Below are 23,247 nucleotides of genomic sequence, written 5' to 3'. Positions count from 1 at the left end.
TATTACTTATTACCAATTATTACCTTATTATCAGGGAATACTATGAAAGATTATATGCCAGCAAACTGGACAAGCTGGAAGACATGGACAAATTCCTAAGCACCCACACACTTCCAAAACTCAAACAGGAAGAAATAGAACACTTGAACAGACCCATAACCAGCAAAGAAATTGAATCAGTTATCGAAAATCTGCCAACAAATAAGAGTCCAGGACCAGATGGCTTCCCTGGGGAATTCTACCAGACATTTAAAGCAGAGATAACACCTATCATTCTCAAGCTGTTCCAAAAAATAGAAAGGGAAGGAAAACTTCCAGACTAATTCTATGAAGCCAGCATTACTTTGATTCTTAAACCAGAGACCCAGTAAAAAAAGTGAACTACAGGCCAGTATCTCTGATGGATATGGATGCAAAAATTCTCAACAAGAGAAGAGCAATTCGAATTCAACAGCATATAAAAAGTATTATTCACCATGATCAAGTGGGATGCATTCCTGGGATGCAGGGCTGGTTCAACATTCTCAAATCAATCAATGTGATACATCACATTAATAAAAGAAAAGAAAGGAACCATATGATCCTGTCAATCAATGCAGAAAAAGCATTTGACAAAATCCATCATCCTTTCTTAATAAAAACCCTTAAAAAAGTCGGGATTGAAGGAACACACTTCAACATCATAAAAGCCATTTATGAAAAGCCCACAGCAAATATCATCCTCAATGGGGAAAAACTGAGAGCTTTCTTCCTGACATCAGGAAAATGACAGGGATGTCCACTCTCACCGCTGTTGCTTAACACGGTGTTGGAAGTTCTAGCGTCAGCAATCAGACAACAAAAGGAAATCAATGCATCAAAATTGGCAACGATGAAGTCAAGCTTTCACTTTTTGCACATGACATGAGATTATACATGGAAAACCCGATAGACTCCACTAAAAGTCTGCTAGAACTGATACATGAATTCAGCAAAGTCTCATGATACAAAATCAATGTACAGAAATCAGTTGCATTCTTATACACTAATAATGAAGCAACATAAAGACAAATAAACTGATCCTATTCACAATTGACCAAGAATCATAAAATACCTAGGAATCAACCTAACCAAAGATGTAAAAGATCTGTATGCTGAAAAGTATAAAAATCTTATAAAGGAAATTGAAGAAGATATATAGAAATGGAAAAACATTCCGTGCTCATGGATTGGAAGAATAAATATTGTCAAAATGTCAATACTACCCAAAGCTATCTACACATTCAATGCAATCCCAATCAAAATTGCACCAGCGTTCTTCTCGAAACTAGAACAAGCAATCCTAAAATTTGTATGGAACCACAAAAGACCACGAATAGCCAAAGTAATTTTGAAGAAGAAGACCAAAGTGGGAGGCATCACAATCCCAGACTTTAGCCTCCACTACAAAGCTGTAATCATCAAGACAGCATGGTATTGGCACAAAAACAGACACAGAGACCAATGGAATAGAATAGAGACTCCAGAACTAGACCCACAAAATTATAGCCAACTAATCGTTGACAAAGCAGGAAAGAATATGCAGTGGAAAAAAAGACACTCTCTTTAACAAATGGTGCTTGGAGAACTGGACAGCGACATGCAGAAGAATGAAACTCGACCACTTTCTGACACCATTCACAAAAACAAACTCAAAATGGATGAAGGACCTGAATGTGAGACAGGAAACCATCAAAACCCTAGAGGAGAAAGTAGGAAAAAACCTCTGTGACCTCAGCCGTAGCAATTTGTTACTTGACACATCCCCAAAGGTAAGGGAATTAAAAGCAAAAATGAACTATTGGGACCTCATGAAGATAAAATGCTTCTGCACGTCAAAGGAAACAATCAACAAAACTAAAAGGCAACCAATGGAATGGGAAAAGATATTTGCAAATGACATATCGCAGAAAGGACTATTATCCAAAATCTATAAAGATCTCACCAAACTCCACACCTGAAAAGCAAATAATCGAGAGAAGAAATGGGCAGAAAACATGAATAGACACTTCTCTAAAGAAGACATCTAGAGGGGCGCCTGGGTAACTCAGTCGGTTGAGCGACTGTCTTCGGCTCAGGTCATGATCTCACGGTTTGTGAATTTGAGACCCGAGTCAGGCTCTGTGCTGATAGCTCAGAGCCTGGAGCCTGCTTCTGATTCTGTGTCTCCCTCTCTCTCTGCCCCTCCCCCACTCATGCTCTGTCTCTCTCTGTCTGAGAAATAAACATAAAAAAAATTAAAAAAAGAGGACATCCAGATGGCCAACAGGCACATGAAAAGATGCTCAATGTTGCTCCTCATCAGGGAATTACAAATCAAAACCACACTCAGATACCACCTCACACCAGTCAGAGTGGCTACAATGAACAATTCAGGGGAGTATAGATGCTGGCGAGGATGTGGAGAAACGGGAACCCTCTTGCACTGTTGGTGGGAATGCAAACTGGTGCAGCCGCTCTGGAAGACAGTGTGGAGGTTCCTCAAAAAATTAAAAATAGAACTACCCGATGACCCAGCAATAGCACTGCTAGGAATTTACCCAAGGGATATAGGAGTGTTGATGCATAGGGGTACTTGTAACCCAATGTTTATAGCAGCACTTTCAACAATAGCCAAATTATGGAAAGAGCCTAAATGTCCATCAACTGATGAATGGATAAAGAAGTTGTGGTTTATATACACAATGGAATACTACGTGGCAATGAGAAAGAATGTAATATGGCCTTTTGTAGCAATGTGAATGGAACTGGCGAGTGCTCTGCTAAGTGAAATATGTCATACAGAGAAAGACAGATACCATATGGTTTCACTCTTATGTGGATCCTGAGAAACTTAACAGAAGACCATGGGGGAGGGGAAGGGAAAGAAAAAAGACATTAGAGAGGGAGGGAGTCAAAACATAAGAGATTCTTGGGGCGCCTGGGTGGCGCAGTCGGTTAAGCGTCCGACTTCAGCCAGGTCAGATCTCGCGGTCCGTGAGTTCGAGCCCCGCGTCAGGCTCTGGGCTGATGGCTCGGAGCCTGGAGCCTGTTTCAGATTCTGTGTCTCCCTCTCTCTCTGCCCCTCCCCCGTTCATGCTCTGTCTCTCTCTGTCCCAAAAATAAATAAAAAACGTTGAAAAAAAAATTAAAAAAAAAAAAAACAAACAAACATAAGAGATTCTTAAAAACTGAGAACAAACTGAGGGTTGATGGAGTCTAGGATGGAGGGTAGGTAGCGTGATGAGTATTGAGCAACCTGTTGGGCACCCATTGGGATGAGCACTGGGTGATGTATGGAAACCAAGTTGACAATAAATTTCATATTAAAATTAAAATTAGGGTAATAACAGTATCAATCTCATTTGCCTGTTGTGAGGATTATGTAAATTAATATATTAGTGCTTAGGAAAGTACACTTCACACTGTAAGTTCTACAGAAATGCTAGCTATTATCTTGACCATTATTTTGTGCTTTATATCCTGTGTCACACATATTCTTATTAATACAGCAACCCAATAAGGAATGCACTGTTATCACCCAAAAAAAACCAAAGTCAGAGAAATTGGGAGTAATTTCCCCAAAGTTGCAGAATCCAGACCAGAATCCCTCCAAAGTCCATGTTCTAATCACCAAACCACAGTAGAATGGCAATTCTTAGTGGAAGAACCAGCTATGTTGGACAATTTCTGAAGTGAGACTCTCAAAAAACTTGGGTCTGAGCCCAGTATTGTCATCAACTCATTCTGTGCCCTTGAGAAGTAACTTAAACACTCTGTATGTTTTCTCATACAGAAATGAACAATGGATAATACAACAGTTCCCCCTTGTTTCACTTCACATGGCTGCTTGAAAGCACAAATCAGATCACATAAGGAAAATGGGCCTTTCAGAGTTCAAATCTCACCCTTTGCTTCCTCTACCGCACTTGCACTATAAATTACTTTGCCTTGTCCCCCAAAATGCAATCCCATCCCACTCCCACCTCCACCATGGAAATTCTGTTTTATTACATTCTACTAGGATTTTGCACATACTATGCTCTCTATCTGGAACATATTTTCTCCACTGGAAAACCAAGGCCACATCTCATTCATCTCAATAGCCCAATGGCCAAGACCCCATATAACAGTCTGATTGTTCTGATGGGAGGTTGTGGCATGAGCAGATCCAGGGAAAAAAGGACAAGGGAAGTTCCATACTTTTCATACAGTTTATTTTCAATACTGCCTATTCACAGGAGGGCAGAGAAAAAACAAATCCAGCCAGCTCCACACTTAATCTCCTGGTCCCAGAAGTGTGTCTCATCAAGCCACCTTTGCTTTTAAATAGATGTTTTTGCTACTTCCATCACATTGGGTTTTTCTGTTTCCTCTGACTTTTTGGATTCAATCGTCTAATGGTAAACTGGAACAGGCCTTTGTGTATTACACAAGCAGTCTGTGAAGGTAGGGGTGTCATAACAATTATATACAATTAAGTTCCCAAACATAAGCTGCAAATTTGGGCTTTTGGTAAAAATCTCCAGGGGGAAAAAAGATTAAAAGGAAGCTGTCAGGGATATGTTTCTTCTCCCTTCAAGTAGATCTAATGAGTGGGAAGGGCAGCAATGTGACAGTTCAACAAACATCAGTATCAGAGAAATTAGAAGTGTAAATTTCCCTGAAACTGTAGTCCTTGGAAACAGGTTCTTCTCCCTGCTGCTCCCCTAAGCTGCTCTAAGGCATTGATTATTACTTAGAGATATGGGTAATACTGACTTTTTTATGTAGGTTTTTAAAAAATTTATTTTAATTTTTATTTAAATTCAAGTTAGTTAACATATAGTGTAACAATGGTTTCAGGAGTACAATTTAGTGATTCATCTCTTACATATAACAGTGCTCAACACAAGTGTCGTCTTTAATGTCCATCATCCATTTACCCCATACCCCTACCCAACACCCCTCCAGCAACTCTCAGTTTGTTCTCTGTATATAAGAGTCTCTAATGGTTTGCCTCCCTCTCTCTTTTTATCTTATTTTTCCTTCCCTTCCCTTATATTTATCTCTTTTGTTTCTTAAATTCCACATGAGTGAAATCATATGATTTCACATTGTCTTTCTCTGACTGACTTATTTCACTCAGCATAATACATTCTAGCTCCATCCACGTTGTTGCAAACGGCAAGATTTAATTCTTTTTTGATCACCAAGTAATATTTCATTGTGTGTGTGTGTGTGTGTGTGTGTGCACGCGTGTGTGTGTGTATAGACACAGACATACATACATATATACTACATCTCCTTTATCCATTCATCAGTCAATGGGCATTTGGGTTCTTTCCATAATTTGGCTATTGTTGAGAGTGCTACTATAAACATTGGGGTGCATGTGCCCATTCAAATCAGCATTTTTATATCCTTTGGATAAATACCTACTAGTGCAATTGCTAGGTTGTAGGGAAGACCTATGTTTGTTTGTTTGTTTATTTATTTATTTATTTATTTATTTATTTATTTATTTTTGAGGAGCCTTCTCCATAATGTTCTCCAGAGTGGCTGCCCCAGTTTGCATTCCCACCAACAGTGCAAAAGTGTTCTCCTTTCTCTTCATCCTTGCCAACATCTGTGGTTTCCTGAGTTGTCAATTTTAGCCATTCTGACAGGTGCGAGGTGGTATCTCATTATTTTGATTTTTATTTCCCTTATGATGAGTGATATTGAATATGGGTAATCCTTTCACTCATCCATTTATTTTTTAGGAGCCCTGGGAGGTAGGGAAAATCAGGGGGTACTTCATGAACTCTAGTCCTCATAGGCTGGCAGGGAGCAGGGATGGTAACTAGAGTTGATCAAAAAGACCCAGAATATTTATGGAATAAGCTGAGTCAGGTTCAGGTCTGTATATAATGAAAAGCCTCCTATTGTCTAGCCAGATATTCTGATTTAATGAGTAGGTACCAATTGCCTGTTTGCTGCCAGCCCTCCACTCTATATCCCAATTCCTCTTCAAAGGACATTAAGCTTTGAAGATTTCCCTTATGACTCTTCTTTTTAATTTAACAAATTAAGCTGTTATTATTATATGGATGTTTTTGGCAGCCACCTTGTTTGTTCAAACATCTGGGGGAGGCAAGGGAATGGTGGAGATAGCAAAATACTGCTTAATTTTCTTGATTTGCAAGGCTTATCCACAGCAGCCCTCAGCAAGTTGGCAGGACCTCTCTTTGCTTGTGTAACTGTTTGGACAGATAGCACATACAAAGAACCTATATTGGGGAACCAGTGAGGTTGGGTCACTTATGTCAATAGCTAGCAAGCCATGGAGTGGACATGTCCTATTGCCTTTTCAGGGTGGTCCTCCAGCACTCATCCACTTTTAGTCATACTAAGATTTTGGATTTTCCCCATGAGGCAGTCTTACTGCCTTGCTTAGTTATGGACCCTTTACCGCAAAAATAAGTCCTTTCAGTATCACAAGACAAAGCAACTGGGCTGTGGGAAGCAGAACGTTGAAAGAGTATATAGTGCAACAGTGAAAAGAATACTAGAGAGCGAATCTGGAGACCAGAATCAAATTTAAGCTTTGCCACTGACTTGCTGTGTGGTCTTGGTCAGGAATAGGTGTCTCAGAATTTCACCATCATTATAAGGCATGTGTGTATGTATGTACATGTGTATGCATGCACATATGTATGGCCATGGCCAGAATTGTTGATGGGGAGGGGAGTCCTCTAAAAGCCCTGATGACAGACATTCTAGAAGTCTAGAACAGACATTCTAGAAGACTAAATATGACGAACATGACAGAAACCTTAGGCTTGCCCTCTGAAATGTACCCATCAGGATTCACTACAGAAAAATCTTCCTATAAGACAACCTCTCTGGAGCTAGTGAGTTCCACAGTGACCCAAGAATCTGAAAAGGGAATGATGAGGAATTTTTCTTCTTACCAGATTAGGTGAAGAAGGGATTCACCAAGCAACAGGGTGTCAGTGTTGTACATATGGGCTTGGTTGAGATTTATAGGGCCAATCAATCATGCTAACAAAGGAGGCAGAGAGTTAACTATTATCCCATCAATCCTATTCAAAATTGCCTTTTTGCTTCCCACTCCCCACTTCTAGACAAAAACACGTGAAATTCCTTCCTAGATGTGGAGTCTTTAAATCATAGTTCAGGGATGCCTGGGTGGCTCAGTCAGTTTAATGACTGACTCTTGATTTTGGCTCAGATCGTGATGTCAGGGTTGTGAGATTGAGCCTTGTGTTAGGCTCCTCGCTGAGTGTGGAACCTGTTTAAAATTCTCTCTCTGCCCCCCTCTGTGCCCCTCCCCTACTCTGTCTCTCTCTAAAATAAATAGATAGGTAGATTTTAAAAAAATCTTTAAAAAAATAAATCATACTCCGTGCTTTCAAGTTTGGTATTAATGAGGCTCCCTAGATAGGTGGAGGAATTTCAACCTATTATTGGTCCCCCATGGCTCCAGCTTCAAGACTGGAGCCCCAGAGCATATGGAGGAGTTATATATTCCAGACATTGGGAAGAGGAAAATATTTCAGTGAGTATGGAGACAACTGCTGCTGAGAACCTCCTCTCAAAGAGAGCACCGCAGGGGTAGAGGGAAAGAGGGCTACTAACCAGCCACAATTTCAGTGTGCCTTAGAGTTGATGTGTTTGCTAGAGGTCATTTGGTCTAGCCTTCTGCCTCTGATCAGGCAACTAGCCAAAGTAAGCCAGATACAAGGGAAGGAGGATCCATGATTCCCTAGTAAGTTTGGGCCAGTGCTGGTTTCCTCTTAGGAGCAATTGTTTCTTTATATAGGTTCATTCTTTTATCTTCATCTCAAACAATCACTACTATTTTCTACTCTTTATGGGGACATAAAGATTCTTCAAATAGATTTATCTTTCAAATAATACTAAAAAAATATGCCCAATGCTCAGAATTGTGGTGTTTTCCAGCCATCTACATTAAGAAGGATCAGAGGTGTGGCACCTGAGTGGCTCAGTCAGTTAAACATTCGATTTGGTTTCAGCTCAGGTCATGATCTCACAGTTTCATGGGTTCAAGCCCCACAACGGGCTCTGCATGGGCAGTTGGGGATCCTGCTTGGAATTTTCTGTCTCCTTCTCTCTCTGACCCTTCTCCACTCACACTGTCTTTGTCTCTCTCAAAATAAATAAATACACTTTTTAAAAAAGGATCAGAGGTAGAAGAATAAAGGAGAGTTTTTGTTTTGTTTTTTTTTTCTAGACTGTGGTAAAATAGCTGTTTGCAGGGCTGATGCTTACTTAATCTCTTTAGAATATGCTAAACTGCTTGAAATTTTAGGGAGCTACTACCTCTCAATCACAGGAAATTATACCTCAGTTGAGGCAAGTGGAACAGGGAACTGGCTCAACTTGTACACTGTGACTATGAAGCTTAATATTGCTGACCCCTCCTTGGTAGCATTTCCAGCCTCTCCCATCTTGGTTATGTTAGCCTGTGGACTGTCAGATTTCACAACTTGGGTCTGAGATAAATGTAAAATGTCATTACCCCAGTTCTTTTGGTGGGCAAAAGAGACAAACACTAAATGGTATACTCAACACACATACCTGTGAGTCCTTATAATTCACAGCTCTGTTTCTATTGAACAGAAACCCAAGAACCTCAACAGAGCAGTGACATTACAGAAGAAAAAAATCTCCATTTATTTGTTAGGTTGTATATATCCTCTGCAAGTGAATATCTAGAAATGAAGGCTTTAGTGACTTTAGCCACTGAAGACTTCCTGAGTTCAGAGAAGTGGCTGTTTCTAATGAAATGGAAGGCTTTCAGGAATTATTTTTATATGCAGATGATAAAAAAGATAATTTGGTCTGTCAATAGTGCAGGAGTGAGAACCTTCACTTCAAGTGTGCAAGCTTGGGTAGACCTTGTAAAATGTGTCAGGATGAGGTAATCTCACCAATAGAAAAAGAAGTATGTTGACTGGCCTGCACCAGAGAACCAACCTTATAGTCTGTGTCTGGGAGTGAATTAGAACATACTACTTATCCAAGTTTTTATCTGGTGGTGATAAAACTCCAGGGCTGGAAAGAGGCTTGAAAGTCTATTGAGTCAATCCAATTATTTCCTGGCAACACCCAAAGAGATGAACCTTTCATTTATTAATGAAGTGTTGTCTCAAAGATTTCTCCAACCTTCTTATAAAGCCATTGAAGTACACAACACTTCTCAGTAGTAGAAAGTTTTTCCTTGGCTCTAATCTAAATCCTTTCTGCTGCTCTTCATATTTAATTTTTCATCCATCTGTGGCTAAGATGTGATGTTCTAGATGAGCTATTCAGACTCTACAATGCCCCTGTTGATAAGGATCCTACCTCCCAGTCTAGGACAGATGCCTGCCACTGGGCAATCTTGTCGATATTCTCCAAACGCCTCTTGCGCTCATTGATCTGCTGAGTCACGTTTCTCATGACAGCCAGAGCAGCTGCCACATACCTGTAGTCACTGTGAAGACACAAAAGTACAAGTTCAGTAAATCAATGTGCTAGAGAACCAACTGTTGGGTACCAACCCTAAAGTCCATTCCTCTCTTCTTACTTAGTAACAGAGCCCTGATTTTCAGATGGAACCCATGCCACATGGAGTAAAAGATTATATTTTCTATATTTCTTATAGTAAGGGGTGATTATGTAACTAGTCCAGTGATAGGTAAATAGAAATTTTGGGCAGAAATTTTCAGAAACCTCCTTTAAGGAAGATAGCATACCCTTCTTTGGCCCTTTCTCAATCCTGATGCTTGGAATGCAGATATGATGGTTGATGTTCTAGCAGCCATCTTGGACCATAGGGACAAGGTTCCTTCTCCTAGGGATATGATAACAGAAAGTTGGGAAGAACCCAAGTTTCTGATGACCACAGAGCACCATAGCAGTCATGGACTGCCTACCTGTAGACTTTTGTTTACAGGAAAGGGAAATAGACCCCTATCTTTTTTTAGAGCATTATTTTTGTGTCCAGTCTGATATAACCAGTCAAGAATCAAGAAAGCAGCATTATTCATGGCATGGTCCAGAACTTTACCATACTTTCTATCACTTATTTCTAGGGAACTCTGCCAAAAGTCACTGTGAAATAATATCCACTCTTTTCTTCTAGTATGATATAAGGATAGGATGTAGCATAGTGGTTAAGAATAGACTCCAGAGCCAGACTCTTTGGGCTCAAATGCTAGTTTTGTCACTGACTAGTTGTATGGCCTTTGTCAATTCTCACAACTCTCTCAATGACTCAGTTTCCTCATATGTGAAATGGGGATAATTATAGTAGTGTTTGTTGAAGGTTTAGTCATCTATATAAATTGTTTTACTCTTGGTTTATAGTAAAAGTAGCAGTATTATTAATACAAATCAAAGTGCAACCTTTAGGCCTAGTTTCCCGGGACTGTGGATGGCCTACTTGTCGAAAGTTATACCACCCTGGCCAGTTTTCTCTGCTTGTCTGATCTGATTTCCAATCAAATGGCTCCTGTGAAAGGCAGATTGGAAATGATATCCCAGTCATTTGGTGGAGATTTAATAGACTGAGAGGGTAAGAGGATGAGTTATGAATCAGTCTTAACTAACCTTTACTTTAAAAAAAAGCTGAACATATTTTGTGGTCATTAATCTGCTCACTGTCCCAGCACCAATTTGAAAGAAGAAAGGAGGGGGAAAAAAGATACCCAGTAACATTTCCTTTCCTAAATCTTTGAAGTGTAAGATGGTTGACCAATCATAGGCACAGGGAAGGTAATTCTAACTGCTAAGGCAGACATTATGCAGCACCTCCTCTTAGCTGGCCTCCATGTGTTCTCTGAACACCTACCAGACCATAGTCTTCAAATGCTACTTCATTTTATTACCTCCAGTGACCAGATAGTCACTACACCTCCTAATCAGTTTATTCTGCCTCAACACAACTTTGTTAAAACAACAACAACAACAACAACAACAACAATAACAAACCCTTATTCTGAGCCTTAATAAATGTTAGCTATTATCAGTTTTTCTTCTGGGTCCTACTGCTGACTTATATTGAACTCATGGTTGACTAATGCTTCCTAAGTCTGTTTAAAATATGCTGTCTTGGAGCACCTGGGTGGATTAGTTTGGTTAAGCATCCAATCTTACTGACCAACCAAAGTCATGATCTTGCAATTCATGAGTTCAAGCCCATGTCTGGCTCTGTGCTTACAGCTCAGAGCCTGGAGCCTGCTTCAGATTCTGTGTCTCCCTCTCTCTCTGCCACTCCACGTCCCCCCTCTCTCTCAAGAATAAATAAACATTAAAAAAATTTAATATGCTATCTATAAGCTGAATCTCTCTAGGTCTGTCCTTGAACTCTACATCTCCCTCTTACTTTCTTAGACCCAATTATAAAACCTTACATTTGTTCCTGTTATATTTCATCCTTTTACAGTTACTTGCTCCAGCCTATGGGCAATCTATTGGACTCTGTATGACTATTAAAATTTCTCCCTGGAAAGACTACCTGAGCTTGCCATTTGGAAAGAGAATAGGGTGATAACAGAAAGGGCAGCTGCAGTGTAGAAGATGCTGACATAAATAAGTACCCCTGTACTTTGGGCCCATTTAATGTCTCCCATGCTATTCCTCTTTCTGGTTTGAGGCATCAGGAAAATGGCTTAAGCCACTTTTGGGGAGGTAAAACATAAAGCTTTATGTCCAATATGGTATCCGATAGCCACATTTATTTAAAATTAAATATAATCAAATATTAGTACTTCAGTTGAACCACCTACATTTCTCAGTACTCAATAGCCATGCATGGCCAGTGGCTACTACATTGGACAGAACAGGTATAAAACATTTACATTATTGTAGAAAGTTCCATTGGACAGCACTGGCATGAGAATGCCTATTACCTCTGACTCCATGTACTACCTAGCCATGGATTCATTACTGTCACTCTGCCATACTGTCAGTCAACCTTTGCCATATTTAGCTGGCTGTCTTTATTACAATGGTTAGAGGGGGATATGTCCCCATTTTTAACCTGCCCCACTAGCTTTAGGAGTGGGTGAGAAAAGAAGTGAATAGTTGTGGTCTTGCCTGAACCCTTCTCAGAGCCCCCAGGCCTTCAGACAAGGTCTGGGCCCAGCTTCTTGATGAGATCTACTGAACCAAGATAGTCTTGTTCCAGATATGTCGGTTAACCTCCCTGTTATATACAGTCTTCCTTCCTGTCAGCTTAAGGAAGGTTGGATGGCTGAGTGGGGACACATCACCCTTCTGCAAGCAAAGGCAGTATTATTATCTACTTATTACTATCCATCCATTGAATCTTATCCCTTAGAGGCCACTCTGACTGCCTGAATTTCAGACCTCCTTATCTGAATACCTATCTGAAGAAGCCTTCAAGCTGGAAGCAGCCTCTAATTGACTTCAAATCCAAGCTACTCCGACATGCATTGCAGGAGCTGTCATCTCAATACAGCTTCCTGATAGCTGCCAAAAGAGGTGGCCCCTGGCCTGGGGGTAATGCTGGGCCCAACAGATCACTCTGAAGGAAGACAGTGATTCATGTGCCCTGCCAATGCCTGAGCCACTCTATCAGCACTCTGGAACCCAGTACATAGAAAAAGAGGGGGCCAGGGACCCAGAGGGAAAGACGGCCTTGAGACAGGGGTTCTTGTCACAAGGTGAAGGAGCACAGGGATAGCAAGTCCCTTGCAGATATCCTATCTTACTAGACCCCACTAAACCAAATAAGGGCCTGTGGTTGCTTTGGCTTAATAAACTTACATAGCTTTTGGCTATGCTTTGAAATGTCTTTCTGGGGCTCTTAAAAACAATTATGCAACATATAATTTATCTATTAATATCAGTCCACAAGTATGATTTTTAGAACCTCCTGCTATATTCCATGAAATAGGTACTCAGAAGTAGGTGAGAGATGAGCTGTAATATAAAAACATTTGAGAAACACTCTTTGAATATCCCAGTTGCTCCTCTGAGATTTAAGTACAATAGTGATTGCTTCTGGTCACTTAGCACCATGAAGTATAACTGTGGAGGTCATTTAGGCTCATGACATCATGGGCTGGTAGAACTGCAAGAGACATTCCAGACTGGCTAGTTCAATGGTTTATAAACCTTCTTGGGCATGAAAATTATCTGGAGGGCTCTTTACAAAGCTAAGTTCTGAGAACACTGTCCACACTTTGTGTCCCTGACTTGCCACACATCTTTGTTCTCTGGGCCTCAGTCCTTCCAGCCATAAAATGAGAAAATCTGACTAGAAGACCTTCCTTTAAAGGCCTTTACATTTCAGGTGCCATACATATTTTCCATTTTTATTTTTTAAATGTACTAATTTTAGTGGGAGTTCTTCAGTGTCCTATTAGCTCTCACAAGAAACTGTATCCTTAGAAAACGTGGGACCCCATTCTGGCAATGGTCTGTAGTAAGCATTTTAAAATAACATTTAGTCCTTCCAAATTTCATGTCTAATGATGATGCCCACCAATCCCCAGGTAATAAACAGACTTAGGGAGGAGGGAACAGAGTCCTCTTTTGTGAGGTCCTTCACAACCTGCCTCCCTCATAGCCAACACAGCATGGCAGGCAGAGCTACACTGGTGGTATTCACACACAAAGGGAGAGTCTAGTACTACCACATTTAGATTCAAGTTTGAAATTTGTCCAAGGCTCCAGAGCTATTGATGCACATGACCCATGATTTGCTAAACAAACAACATCAGCTTAAGAATGAACCCAGGGATTGGCTTTGAGATTAACATAAACAAAACCAACTAGCCAATATCCGTGGCTTTATGCAACTACGTCTGGAGTCAGCTCCAAGGAAACCAGGCAATGGAGCCAAATGAAAGTAGGAAGTAGAAAAGTAGAAAGTGGGTCTAATGAGAATTAGAAAGCTAAGGGAAATTGGACAAAGGTCATTTTTCTTCTTGGAGGGTTCAGTTGGGAAGAGAGCTGAATTAATAAGTCTAAGGTCAGGGATTTAATACTAATTAAAGGCAGGTTATAACAAGGCTGAGGGCTTTAGCTCATAAAGTAAAGCATGTGAGGGTGGGGGGTGGTTCACTCATTGTTGGAGATGACTCTCAGCATATACCTTACTGGTAGGTTCATTTGCTGGTAGGTCATTTCCAGTCAGAGAGAGATAAGCTTCTTGGTCATTTTGGGGTTGGTTTTCTTGCAAATACTGAAAAATTGTAAACAAAAAACAAAAACAAAAACAAATACTTCAGGAGAAGACTCAAGTCTATTTTCCCCCAGTCATGCTCTAGGTCTAAGGGGAAGGTACAGTTGGGATGATGCAGAGGAGGGTGGAAAGGACTAAAGATTACCAGGGATATAGCCATGCAGAAGAAATCTAAGGTGAGAACAAGTTATGTAGGCTGTTATTAGGATATTGAATCTATCAAACAAAGTGGAATAAATAGTTGAGCAATCATTCCATCTGGATTGATTCACTTGGCTAAACTCAGGACTAAGGATCCAGCTGAGCTCCCTGAAGGCAGGGTCTAAGTTGTGTAGTAATGATGATGCATACTGTTTTTTTGTGTGTGTATACTGTTTTACAGCTTTATAAGAGACTCTCATAAGTGTTCCCTTGCTTTACACACACAATAACCCTTTGAGGTAAGCAAAAAAAAAAAAAAAATCATCATTCCATTGTGCAGATAAGCTAACAGAAACTCATAAATGGCTAAAAGACATATATTCTTAATAAAGACCAACATGTAGACAAGGATCTCCCTAACTCCTGCTTCCCTCTATCCTTTACCTATGGTCCTGGGCGGTATACTTGAGGAGCTCAGCCAGTTGTAAAGGATACTTGCAGATCTTCTGCACTGGAGTCAAAAGGAATCCATCAATAGCAATGTCGATCATCTGCTGCAAGAGGCGACAAGCCTCAAAGAAGTGCTGGTAGCGGCTGTCCTTCATCAGTTTGGAGAGTTCCATGCAGGCGTCCAGGTGGTTGTTACAGTACTCAGAGTATATCCAGAATCCATCTTGCTATGAGCACAGGAAAAATGGAGAGGAAGAAAAGGGTACTGAGAATTCCAAAGAAGTTTTGGAGAAATGAAAAAAACAGATCCTGTCCTTATGTAGAATGTTAAAATAACAATATCAATCTTTCCTAAATTGATTCAAAATTTAATAATAGAAATAAAGGAATTATTTGGGAAGTAGACAAACTGTAAACATTTGTATAGAGAAAATAAGTAGGAATAGTATGAAATTCTATAAAAGAAGGGTATTGATGTGGCACTGGCCCTGACAAAAGTGAAAATACTATGGCAATAAAATTATGGCACTGGATTGTTTATTTTTTCAAGTTTCTATTTTAATTCCAGATAGTTCTCATAGAGCGTTATATTAGTTTCAGGTGTACAGTATAGTGATTCAACAATTCCATACATCACCCAGTGTTCATCATAAGTACATTTCTTAACCCCCATCGTCTATTTAACCTATCCACCCACCCATCTCCCCTCTAGTAATCATCAATTTGTTCTCTGCAGGTAAGAGTCTGATTCTTGGTTTGTGTCTCTTTTTTTCCTGTTGCTCATTTGTTTGTTTTTTTCTTAAATTTCACATATGAGTGAAATCATATTGTATTTTTCTTTCTCCTAGATTTTATATCCTTTAGCTTGATCCATGTCTCTGCAAATGGCAAGATTTAATTTTTCATGGGTGAATAATATTCGTGTGTGTGTGTGTGTGTGTGCCTATGGTATATATACACCCCATATATTCCTTATCCATTCATCTGTTGATGGATACTTGAGCTGCTTCCATATATTGGCTATTGTAAATAATGCTGTTGTAAATGTAGGGGTGCATATATCCCTTTGAATTAGTGTTTTTGGAATTTTGGGGTAAATATCCAGTACTGTGATACTGGATCATAGGGTAGTTAATTTTAACTTTTTGAAGACCCTCCATACTTTTCCACAGTGTGGAAAATGCACCAGTCTGCATTCCCACCAACAGTGCAAGAGGGTTTCTTTTTCTCTACATTCTCACCAACACCTGTTGTTTCTTGTGTTTTTTTTTTTTATTTTAGTCATTCTGATAGGGGTGAGGTGGTAACTCATTGTAGTTTTGATTTGAATTTCCCTGATAAGTGATGTTGAGCATCTTCTCATGTGTCTCTTGGACATCTGGATGTCTTCTTTGAAGAAATATCTGTTCATGTATTCTGCAGATTTTTTTAATTGGATTGTTTGTTTGGATGTTGAGTTGTATCAGTTCTTTATATATTTTGGATACTAACCCTCTATCAGATATGTCATTTGCAAGTATCTTCTCCCTTTTAGGAGATAGCCTTTTAATTTTGTTGAATGTTTCCTTTGCTGTGCAAAAGTTTTATTTTGATGTAGTCCCAATAGTTTATTTTTGCTTTTGATTCCCTTGCCTCAGGAGATATATATCTAGAAAAATGTTGCTCTGACTGATGTCAGAGACATTACTGCCTGTGTTCTCTTCTAGGATTTTTTATGGTTTCATGTCTCACATTTAGGTCTTTAATCCATTTTTTAATATTACCTATTTTTAATTGAGAGAGAGAGAGAATGCAAGTGGGGAAGGGGAAGAGGGAGAAAAGGAGAGAGAGAGAGAGAGCATGCATGAGAGAGAGAACCTTAAGCAGGCTCCACCCTCAGCATGGAGCCTGACACAGGGCTCGATCTCACAACTGTGAGATGACCTGAAACCAAATCAAGAGTTGGACACTTAACCAACTCAGCCAACCAGGTGCCCCAGTCTTATTCTTTTGAATGTAGTTGGCCAATTTTCCCAACACCATTTGTTGAAGAGACTGTGCTTTTCCCATTGTATATTCTTTCCTATTTTGTCGAAGGTTAATTGGCCATATACTTATGGGTTTACTTCTGGGTTTTCTATTCTGTTCCATTGATCTATTTGTCTATTTTTGTTCTAGTACCATACTGTTTTTATTACTATAACTTTGTAATATAACTTGAAGTCTGGAATTGTAAAAACTCCAGCTTCACTTTTCTTTTTCAAAATTGCTCTGGCTATTTGAGGGTTTTTTTTTTTGTGGTTCCATATAAATTTCAGGATTTTTTTGTACTAGTTGTGTGAAAAATCCTCTTGATATTTTGATAGGGATTGCATTAAATTGTGTATATTGCTTTGGGCAGTACAGACATTTTAATAATATTCATTCTTCCAATCCATGAGCACAGAATGTCTTTCCATTTCTTTGTGTCATCTTCAACTTCTATCATCAATGTTTATAGTTTTCAGAGTTAGGTCTTTCACCTCTTTGATTAGTTTATTCCTCGGTATTTTATTTTTGGTGCAATTATAAATGGGATTGCTTTCTTAATTTCTCTGCCTCTTCATTATTAGTGTACAGAAATGCAACAGATTTCTACACATTGATTTTGCATAGTGCAACTTCAATGAATTTATTTATAAATTCTACAAGGTTTTTGGTGGAGCCTTTCAAGTTTTTTTTATATATAGTGTCTTATGCAAATAGTGAACGTTTTACTTCTTTACCTATTCAGATGCATTTTCTTTCTCTGTGTTGTCTAACTGCTGTGGCTAGTACTTCTAGTACATGTTAAATTAAAAAGGTGAGCGTGGGCATCCTTGTTTTTCTTCAGTGAGTATGTGGTAAGCTGTGGGTTTTCAAATATGGCTTTTATTATGTTGAAGTATGTTCCCTCTAAACCTACTTTTCTGAAGGCTTTTATCATAAATGGATGTTGTGCTTTGTCAAATGTTTTCTCTGCATCTACTGGAACAATCATAGTTTTTGTCCTTTGTCTTATTGATGTGATGCATCACCCTGGTTGATTGGAGGATATAGAACCATCCTTGCATCCTAGGAATAAATTCCACTTGATTGTGGTAAATGATTTTTTAATATTTTTCTAGATTTGGTTTGGTGATATTTTGTTGAGTATTTTTGCATGTATGTTCATCAGGGATATTGGCCTGTAGTTTGTGTTCTCTCTCTCTCTCTCTCTCTCTCTCTCTCTCCCCCCCTCCCTTTTGTCATCTTTATCTTGCTTTGGTGTAAGGGTGATACCGGCCTCATAGAATGAATTTAGAAGTTTTCCTTATTCTTCTATTTCTTGGAATGCTTTAAGAAGAATATGTATTAACTCTCCTTTAAATATTTGGTAGAATTCTCCTGTGAAGCCTGAACTTTTTGTTCGGGAGTTTTTTGATGCAATCTCCTTCCCAGTAATTAGTATGCTCAAATGTTCTATTTTTTCCTGTTTCAGATTTGGTATGATACATGTTCCTAGGAACTTATCCATTTCTTCTACATTGTCTAATCTGCTGGCATGCCATTTTTCATAACATTTTCTTACAATCATTTGTATTTCTGTGGTGTTTTTTTGTTATTTTTCCCCTTTTATTTATGATTATGTTTGATTCCTCTCTCTCTCTCTCTCTCTCTCTCTCTCGATGAGTCTAGCTAAAGGTTTATCAATTTTGTTGATATTTTCAGAACAAGTTTCTGGTTTCCTATTTAGTTAATAGGAAGTCTGGTTACCTATTTAGTTAATTTTTTACTTTCTATATCATTTATTTCTGCTCCCATCTTTATTATTTCCTTACTAATGCTGTTTTGGGGTTTGTTTATTGTTCCTTGTCTAACTATAAAGGAAATTTTCAACTTTTAATGCTTGTGGGCCCTGCTCCTAGGTTCCCATGGAAGCTCTACTTGTATCAAGGTAAGAAGAACTTCACAAAACTTCAAAGCATAGGTTCTGTTTCTGCCCAGAGCACACCTTATACATCTGCTTTGTAGTAAGTAACCAAAAAGAAACATTTAAAACTAAATATAAGAGTAAAATCTCCCTAAGTTCCATTCCCATAGTTCTAAAGCCTGCAACCTTGCACATACTAAAACCATAAGATAAAGTTTATAATTTTCTGAAATATCCTCCATCATGATGATATGTAACTCTTGATGTAACAAAAACATATATAACCCTGTATGAAACATTACTTTTCTCTGGAACACTCTCTTCCTTGTGAAGATTGTGTATCCAGTGCAGCTGTACTCACTTGGTCTTGGATAAAACTCTCTTCCTTTTTTTTCTCCCTCTTTTTTTTTTTTTTTTAGAAATTCCAAAGGCTTTTTTTTCTTCCAAGTTTTTATATAAATTCCAGTTAGTTAACATACAGTGTAATATTAGCTTCACATATAGGATTTAGTAATTCATCATTTACATACAACACCTAATTCTCATCACAATTACCCTCCTTAAATACCCATCACCTGTTTAGCCCTCCCTTCCCCCCACGCTACCCCCATCCCCTCCAGCACTCTCATTTTTTCTCTATAGCTAAGAGTCCATTGTATGGTCGGCCTCTCTCTCTTTTCTCATGTTCATCTGACTTGTTTCTTAACTTCCACATATGACTGAAATCATTTAGTGTTTGTCTTTCTCTGACAGACCTTGTCATATAGCATAATACTTTCTAACTCCATCCACTTTATTGCAAATAGCAAGATTTCATTCTTCTTTTAATTTATATTTTAGTTAATATATAGTGCAATATTAGTTTCAGAAGTAGAATTCAGTGATTCATCACTTATATAGAACACCAAGTGCTCATCACAGCAAGTGTCCTTCTTAATATCCATCACCCATCTAGCCAATCTCCCACTCGCCTCCCTCCATCAACCCTCAGTTTGTTCTCTATTGTTGAGTCTCTTATGGTTTCTTTCACTTTCTTCTCTTCCCCCCCTTCCCATATGTCCATCTGTTTTGTCTCTTAAATTGCACATATGGGTGAAAACATATAGTTGTCTTTCTCTGATTGACTTACTGTGCTCAGCATAATACATTCTACCTCCATCCACATTATTGCAAATGGCAAGATTTCATTATTTTTCATGGCTGAGTAATATTCCATTGTGTACATATACTGCACCTTCTTTATCCATTCATCACTCAGTAGACATTTGGGCTCTCTCCAGACTTAGGCTACTATAGCTAATGCTGCTATAAACATTGGGGTGCATGTACCGCTTTGAATCAGTATTTTTGTATCATTTGAGTAAATACCTAACAGTGAAATTCCTAGATCATAGGGTATTTCTATTTTTAGTTTTTTGAGCAACCTCCATAGTGTTCTCCAGAGTGGCTGCACAGTTTGCATTCCCACAAGCAGTGAAAGAGAATTCCCTTTTCTCTGAATCCTTCTCAACACTCTTTGTTTCTTCTGTTGTTAATTTTAGCTATTCAGAAAGGTGTGAGATGGTATCTCATTGTGGTTTTGATTTGTATTTCCCTGATGATGAGTGATGTTGAGCATCTTTTCATGTGTCTGTTAGACATCTGGATGTCTTCTTTGGAAAAGTTTTTATTCATGTCTTCTGCCTACTTCTTAACTAAGTTGCTTGGTTTTTGGGTGTGGAGTTTGATAAGTTCTTTATAGGTTTTGGATACTAACCCTTTAACATATATGTCGTTTGCAAATATATTTTCCCATTTCATAGGCTGCCCTTTAGTTTTGTTGATTGCTTCGTACACTTTGCAGAAGCTTATTATCTTGATGAAGTTCCAATAATTCATGTTTGCTTTCATTTTGCTTACCTTCAGCGACGTGTCTAGTAATAAGTTGCTATAGCTGAGGTCAAAGAGTTTGGCGTCTATGCTCTCCTCTAGGATTTTGATGAGTTCCTGTCTCACGTTTAGGTCCTTCATGCATTTTGAATTTATTTTTGTTTACGGTGTAAGAAAGCCATTGTTTCTTGTTGATATTCTGCTTAGAAAATCGTTTCTGTTGGGGCGCCTGGGTGGCTCAGTCGGTTGAGCGTCCGACTTTGCCTCAGGTCATGATCTCGCGGTCTGTGAGTTCAAGCCCTGCGTTGGGCTCTGTGTTGACAGCTCAGAGCCTGGAGCCTCATTTGGAGTCTGGGTCTCCCTCTCTCTCTGCCCCTCCCCTGCTCATGCTCTGTCTCTCTCTCTGTCAAAAATAAATAAACATTAAAACAAATTAAAAAAAATCATTTCTGTTTATTTTCCATTGCTATAAGTGGGGTATGAAAGTTCCCCACTACTGTGGTATTGTTATCAATGGGTTTTCTTCTACCAGTCCATAAATCGATTTCCTGGGTGTTCCAAGTAATCTGACCTCAAAAACCGCTGTCTTTGAGGGACCAGAAAAGCTTAGGTTCGCCATATGTCTCCATCATCTTTACTCCTCTCATGGTTTCATTCTTTTTTTTTAAGTGAAATTTATTGTCAAATTGGTTTCCATGCAACCCCCAGTGCTCATCCAAAAATGTGCCTTCCTAAATACCCATCTCCCACCCTCCCCCCTTTCCAACCCCCATCTACCTTCAGTTTGTTCTCAGTTTTTAAGAGTCTCTTATATTTTGGCTCTCTCCCCCTCTAACCTCTTTTTTTTTTCTTCCCATCCCCCATGGACTTCTGTTAAGTTTCTCAGGATCCACATAAGAGTGAAAATATATGGTACCTGTCTTTCTCTGTATGACTTATTTCACTTAGCAGAACACTCTCCAATTCCATCCAAGTTGCTACAAAAGGCCATATTTCATTTTCTCATTACCACGTAGTATTCCATTGTGTATATAAACCACAATTTCTTTATCCATTCATCAGTTGATGGACAATTAGGCTGTATCCATAATTTGGCTATTGTTGAGAGTGCTGCTATAAACATTGGGGTAAAAGTGCACCTATGCATCAGTACTCCTGTATCCCTTGGGTAAATTCCTAGAAGTGCTATTGCTGGGGCATAGGTAGGTCTATTTTTTATTTTTTGAGGAACCTCCACACTGTTTTCCAGAGTGGATGCACCAGTTTGCATTCCCACCAACAGTGCAAGAGGGTTCCCATTTCGCCACATCCTCTCCAGCACCTATAGTCTCCTGATTTGTTCATTTTAGCCACTCTGACTGGTGTGAGGTGATATCAGAGTGTGGTTTTGATTTGTATTTCCCTGATGAGGAGCGACGTTGAGCATCTTTTCATGTGCCTGTTGGTCATCCGGATGTCTTCTTTAGAGAAGTGTCTATTCATGTTTTCTGCCCATTTCTTCACTGGGTTATTTGTTTTTCGGGTGTGGAGTTTGGTGAGCTCTTTATAGATTTTGGATACTAGCCCTTTGTCCGATATATCATTTGCAAATATCTTTTCCCATTCTGTTGGTTGCCTTTTAGTTTTGTTGATTGTTTCCTTTGCTGTGCAGAAGCTTTTTATCTTCATGAGGTCCCGATAGTTCATTTTTGCTTTTAATTCCCTTGCTTTTGGGGATGTGTCAAGTAAGAAATTGCTGTGGCTGAGGTCAGAGAGGTTTTTTTCCTGCTTTCTCCTCTAGGGTTTTGATGGTTTCCTGTCTCACATTCAGGTCCTTTATCCATTTTGAGTTTGATTTTGTGAATGGTGTCAGCAAGTGGTCTAGTTTCATCCTTCTGCATGTTGCTGTCCAGTTCTCCCAGCACCATTTGTTAAAGAGACTGTCTTTTTCCACTGGATGTTCTTTCCTGCTTTGTCAAAGATGAGTTGGCCATACGTTTGTGGGTCTAGTTCTGGGGTTTCTATTCTATTCCATTGGTCTATGTGTCTGTTTTTGTGCTAATACCATGCTGTCTTGATGAGTACAGCTATGTAGTAGAGGCTAAAGTCTGGGATTGTGATGCCTCCTGCTTTGGTCTTCTTCAAAATTACTTTGGCTATGCGGGGCCTTTTGTGGATCCATACAAATTTTAGGATTGCTTGTTCTAGTTTTGAGGAGAATGCTGGTGCGATTTTGATTGGGATTGCATTGAATGTGTAGATAGCTTTCGGTAGTATTGACATTTTGACAATATTTATTCTTCCAACCCATGAGCATGGAATGTTTTTCCATTTCTTTATATCTTCTTCAATTTCCTTCCTAAGCTTTCTATAGTTTTCAGCATACAGATCTTGGACATCATTGGTTAGATTTATTCCTAGGTATTTTATGCTTCTTGGTGCAATTGTGAATGGGATCAGTTTCTTTATTTGTGTTTCTGTTGCTTCATTATTAGTGTGTAAGAATGCAACTGATTTCTGTACATTGATTTAGGATCCTGCAACATTGCTGAATTCATGTATCAGTTCTAGCAGACTTTTGGTGGAGTCTATCAGATTTTCCATGTATAATATCATTTCATATGCAAAAAGTGAAAGCTTAACTTCATCTTTGCCAATTTTGATGCCTTCGATTTCCTTGTGTTGTCTGATTGCT

The 23,247-nt window shown here is 39.0% G+C and overlaps 1 protein-coding gene across 10 annotated transcripts in view; it reads right to left on the bottom strand.

Annotated features, from left to right (window-relative positions):
- Positions 1–23,247, bottom strand: part of ARHGEF9 (Cdc42 guanine nucleotide exchange factor 9) — a 199,000-nt gene that overhangs the window by 35,733 nt on the left and 140,020 nt on the right. For all 10 annotated transcript variants that reach the window (XM_019436682.2, XM_019436687.2, XM_019436683.2 and 7 more), the window contains 2 exons: positions 14,789–15,021; positions 9,352–9,481 (listed from right to left, as the gene is read on the bottom strand). In XM_019436682.2, coding sequence (XP_019292227.1) covers positions 9,352–9,481; positions 14,789–15,021 — 363 coding nt within the window. The remainder of the gene's footprint in view (positions 1–9,351; positions 9,482–14,788; positions 15,022–23,247) is intronic.

The sequence above is a fragment of the Panthera pardus genome, unplaced genomic scaffold (assembly GCF_024362965.1).
Source record: "Panthera pardus isolate Hobbes unplaced genomic scaffold, ASM2436296v1 HiC_scaffold_27, whole genome shotgun sequence".
Lineage (NCBI taxonomy): Eukaryota > Metazoa > Chordata > Mammalia > Carnivora > Felidae > Panthera > Panthera pardus.
This window is presented reverse-complemented; position numbering and strand designations above follow the sequence as displayed.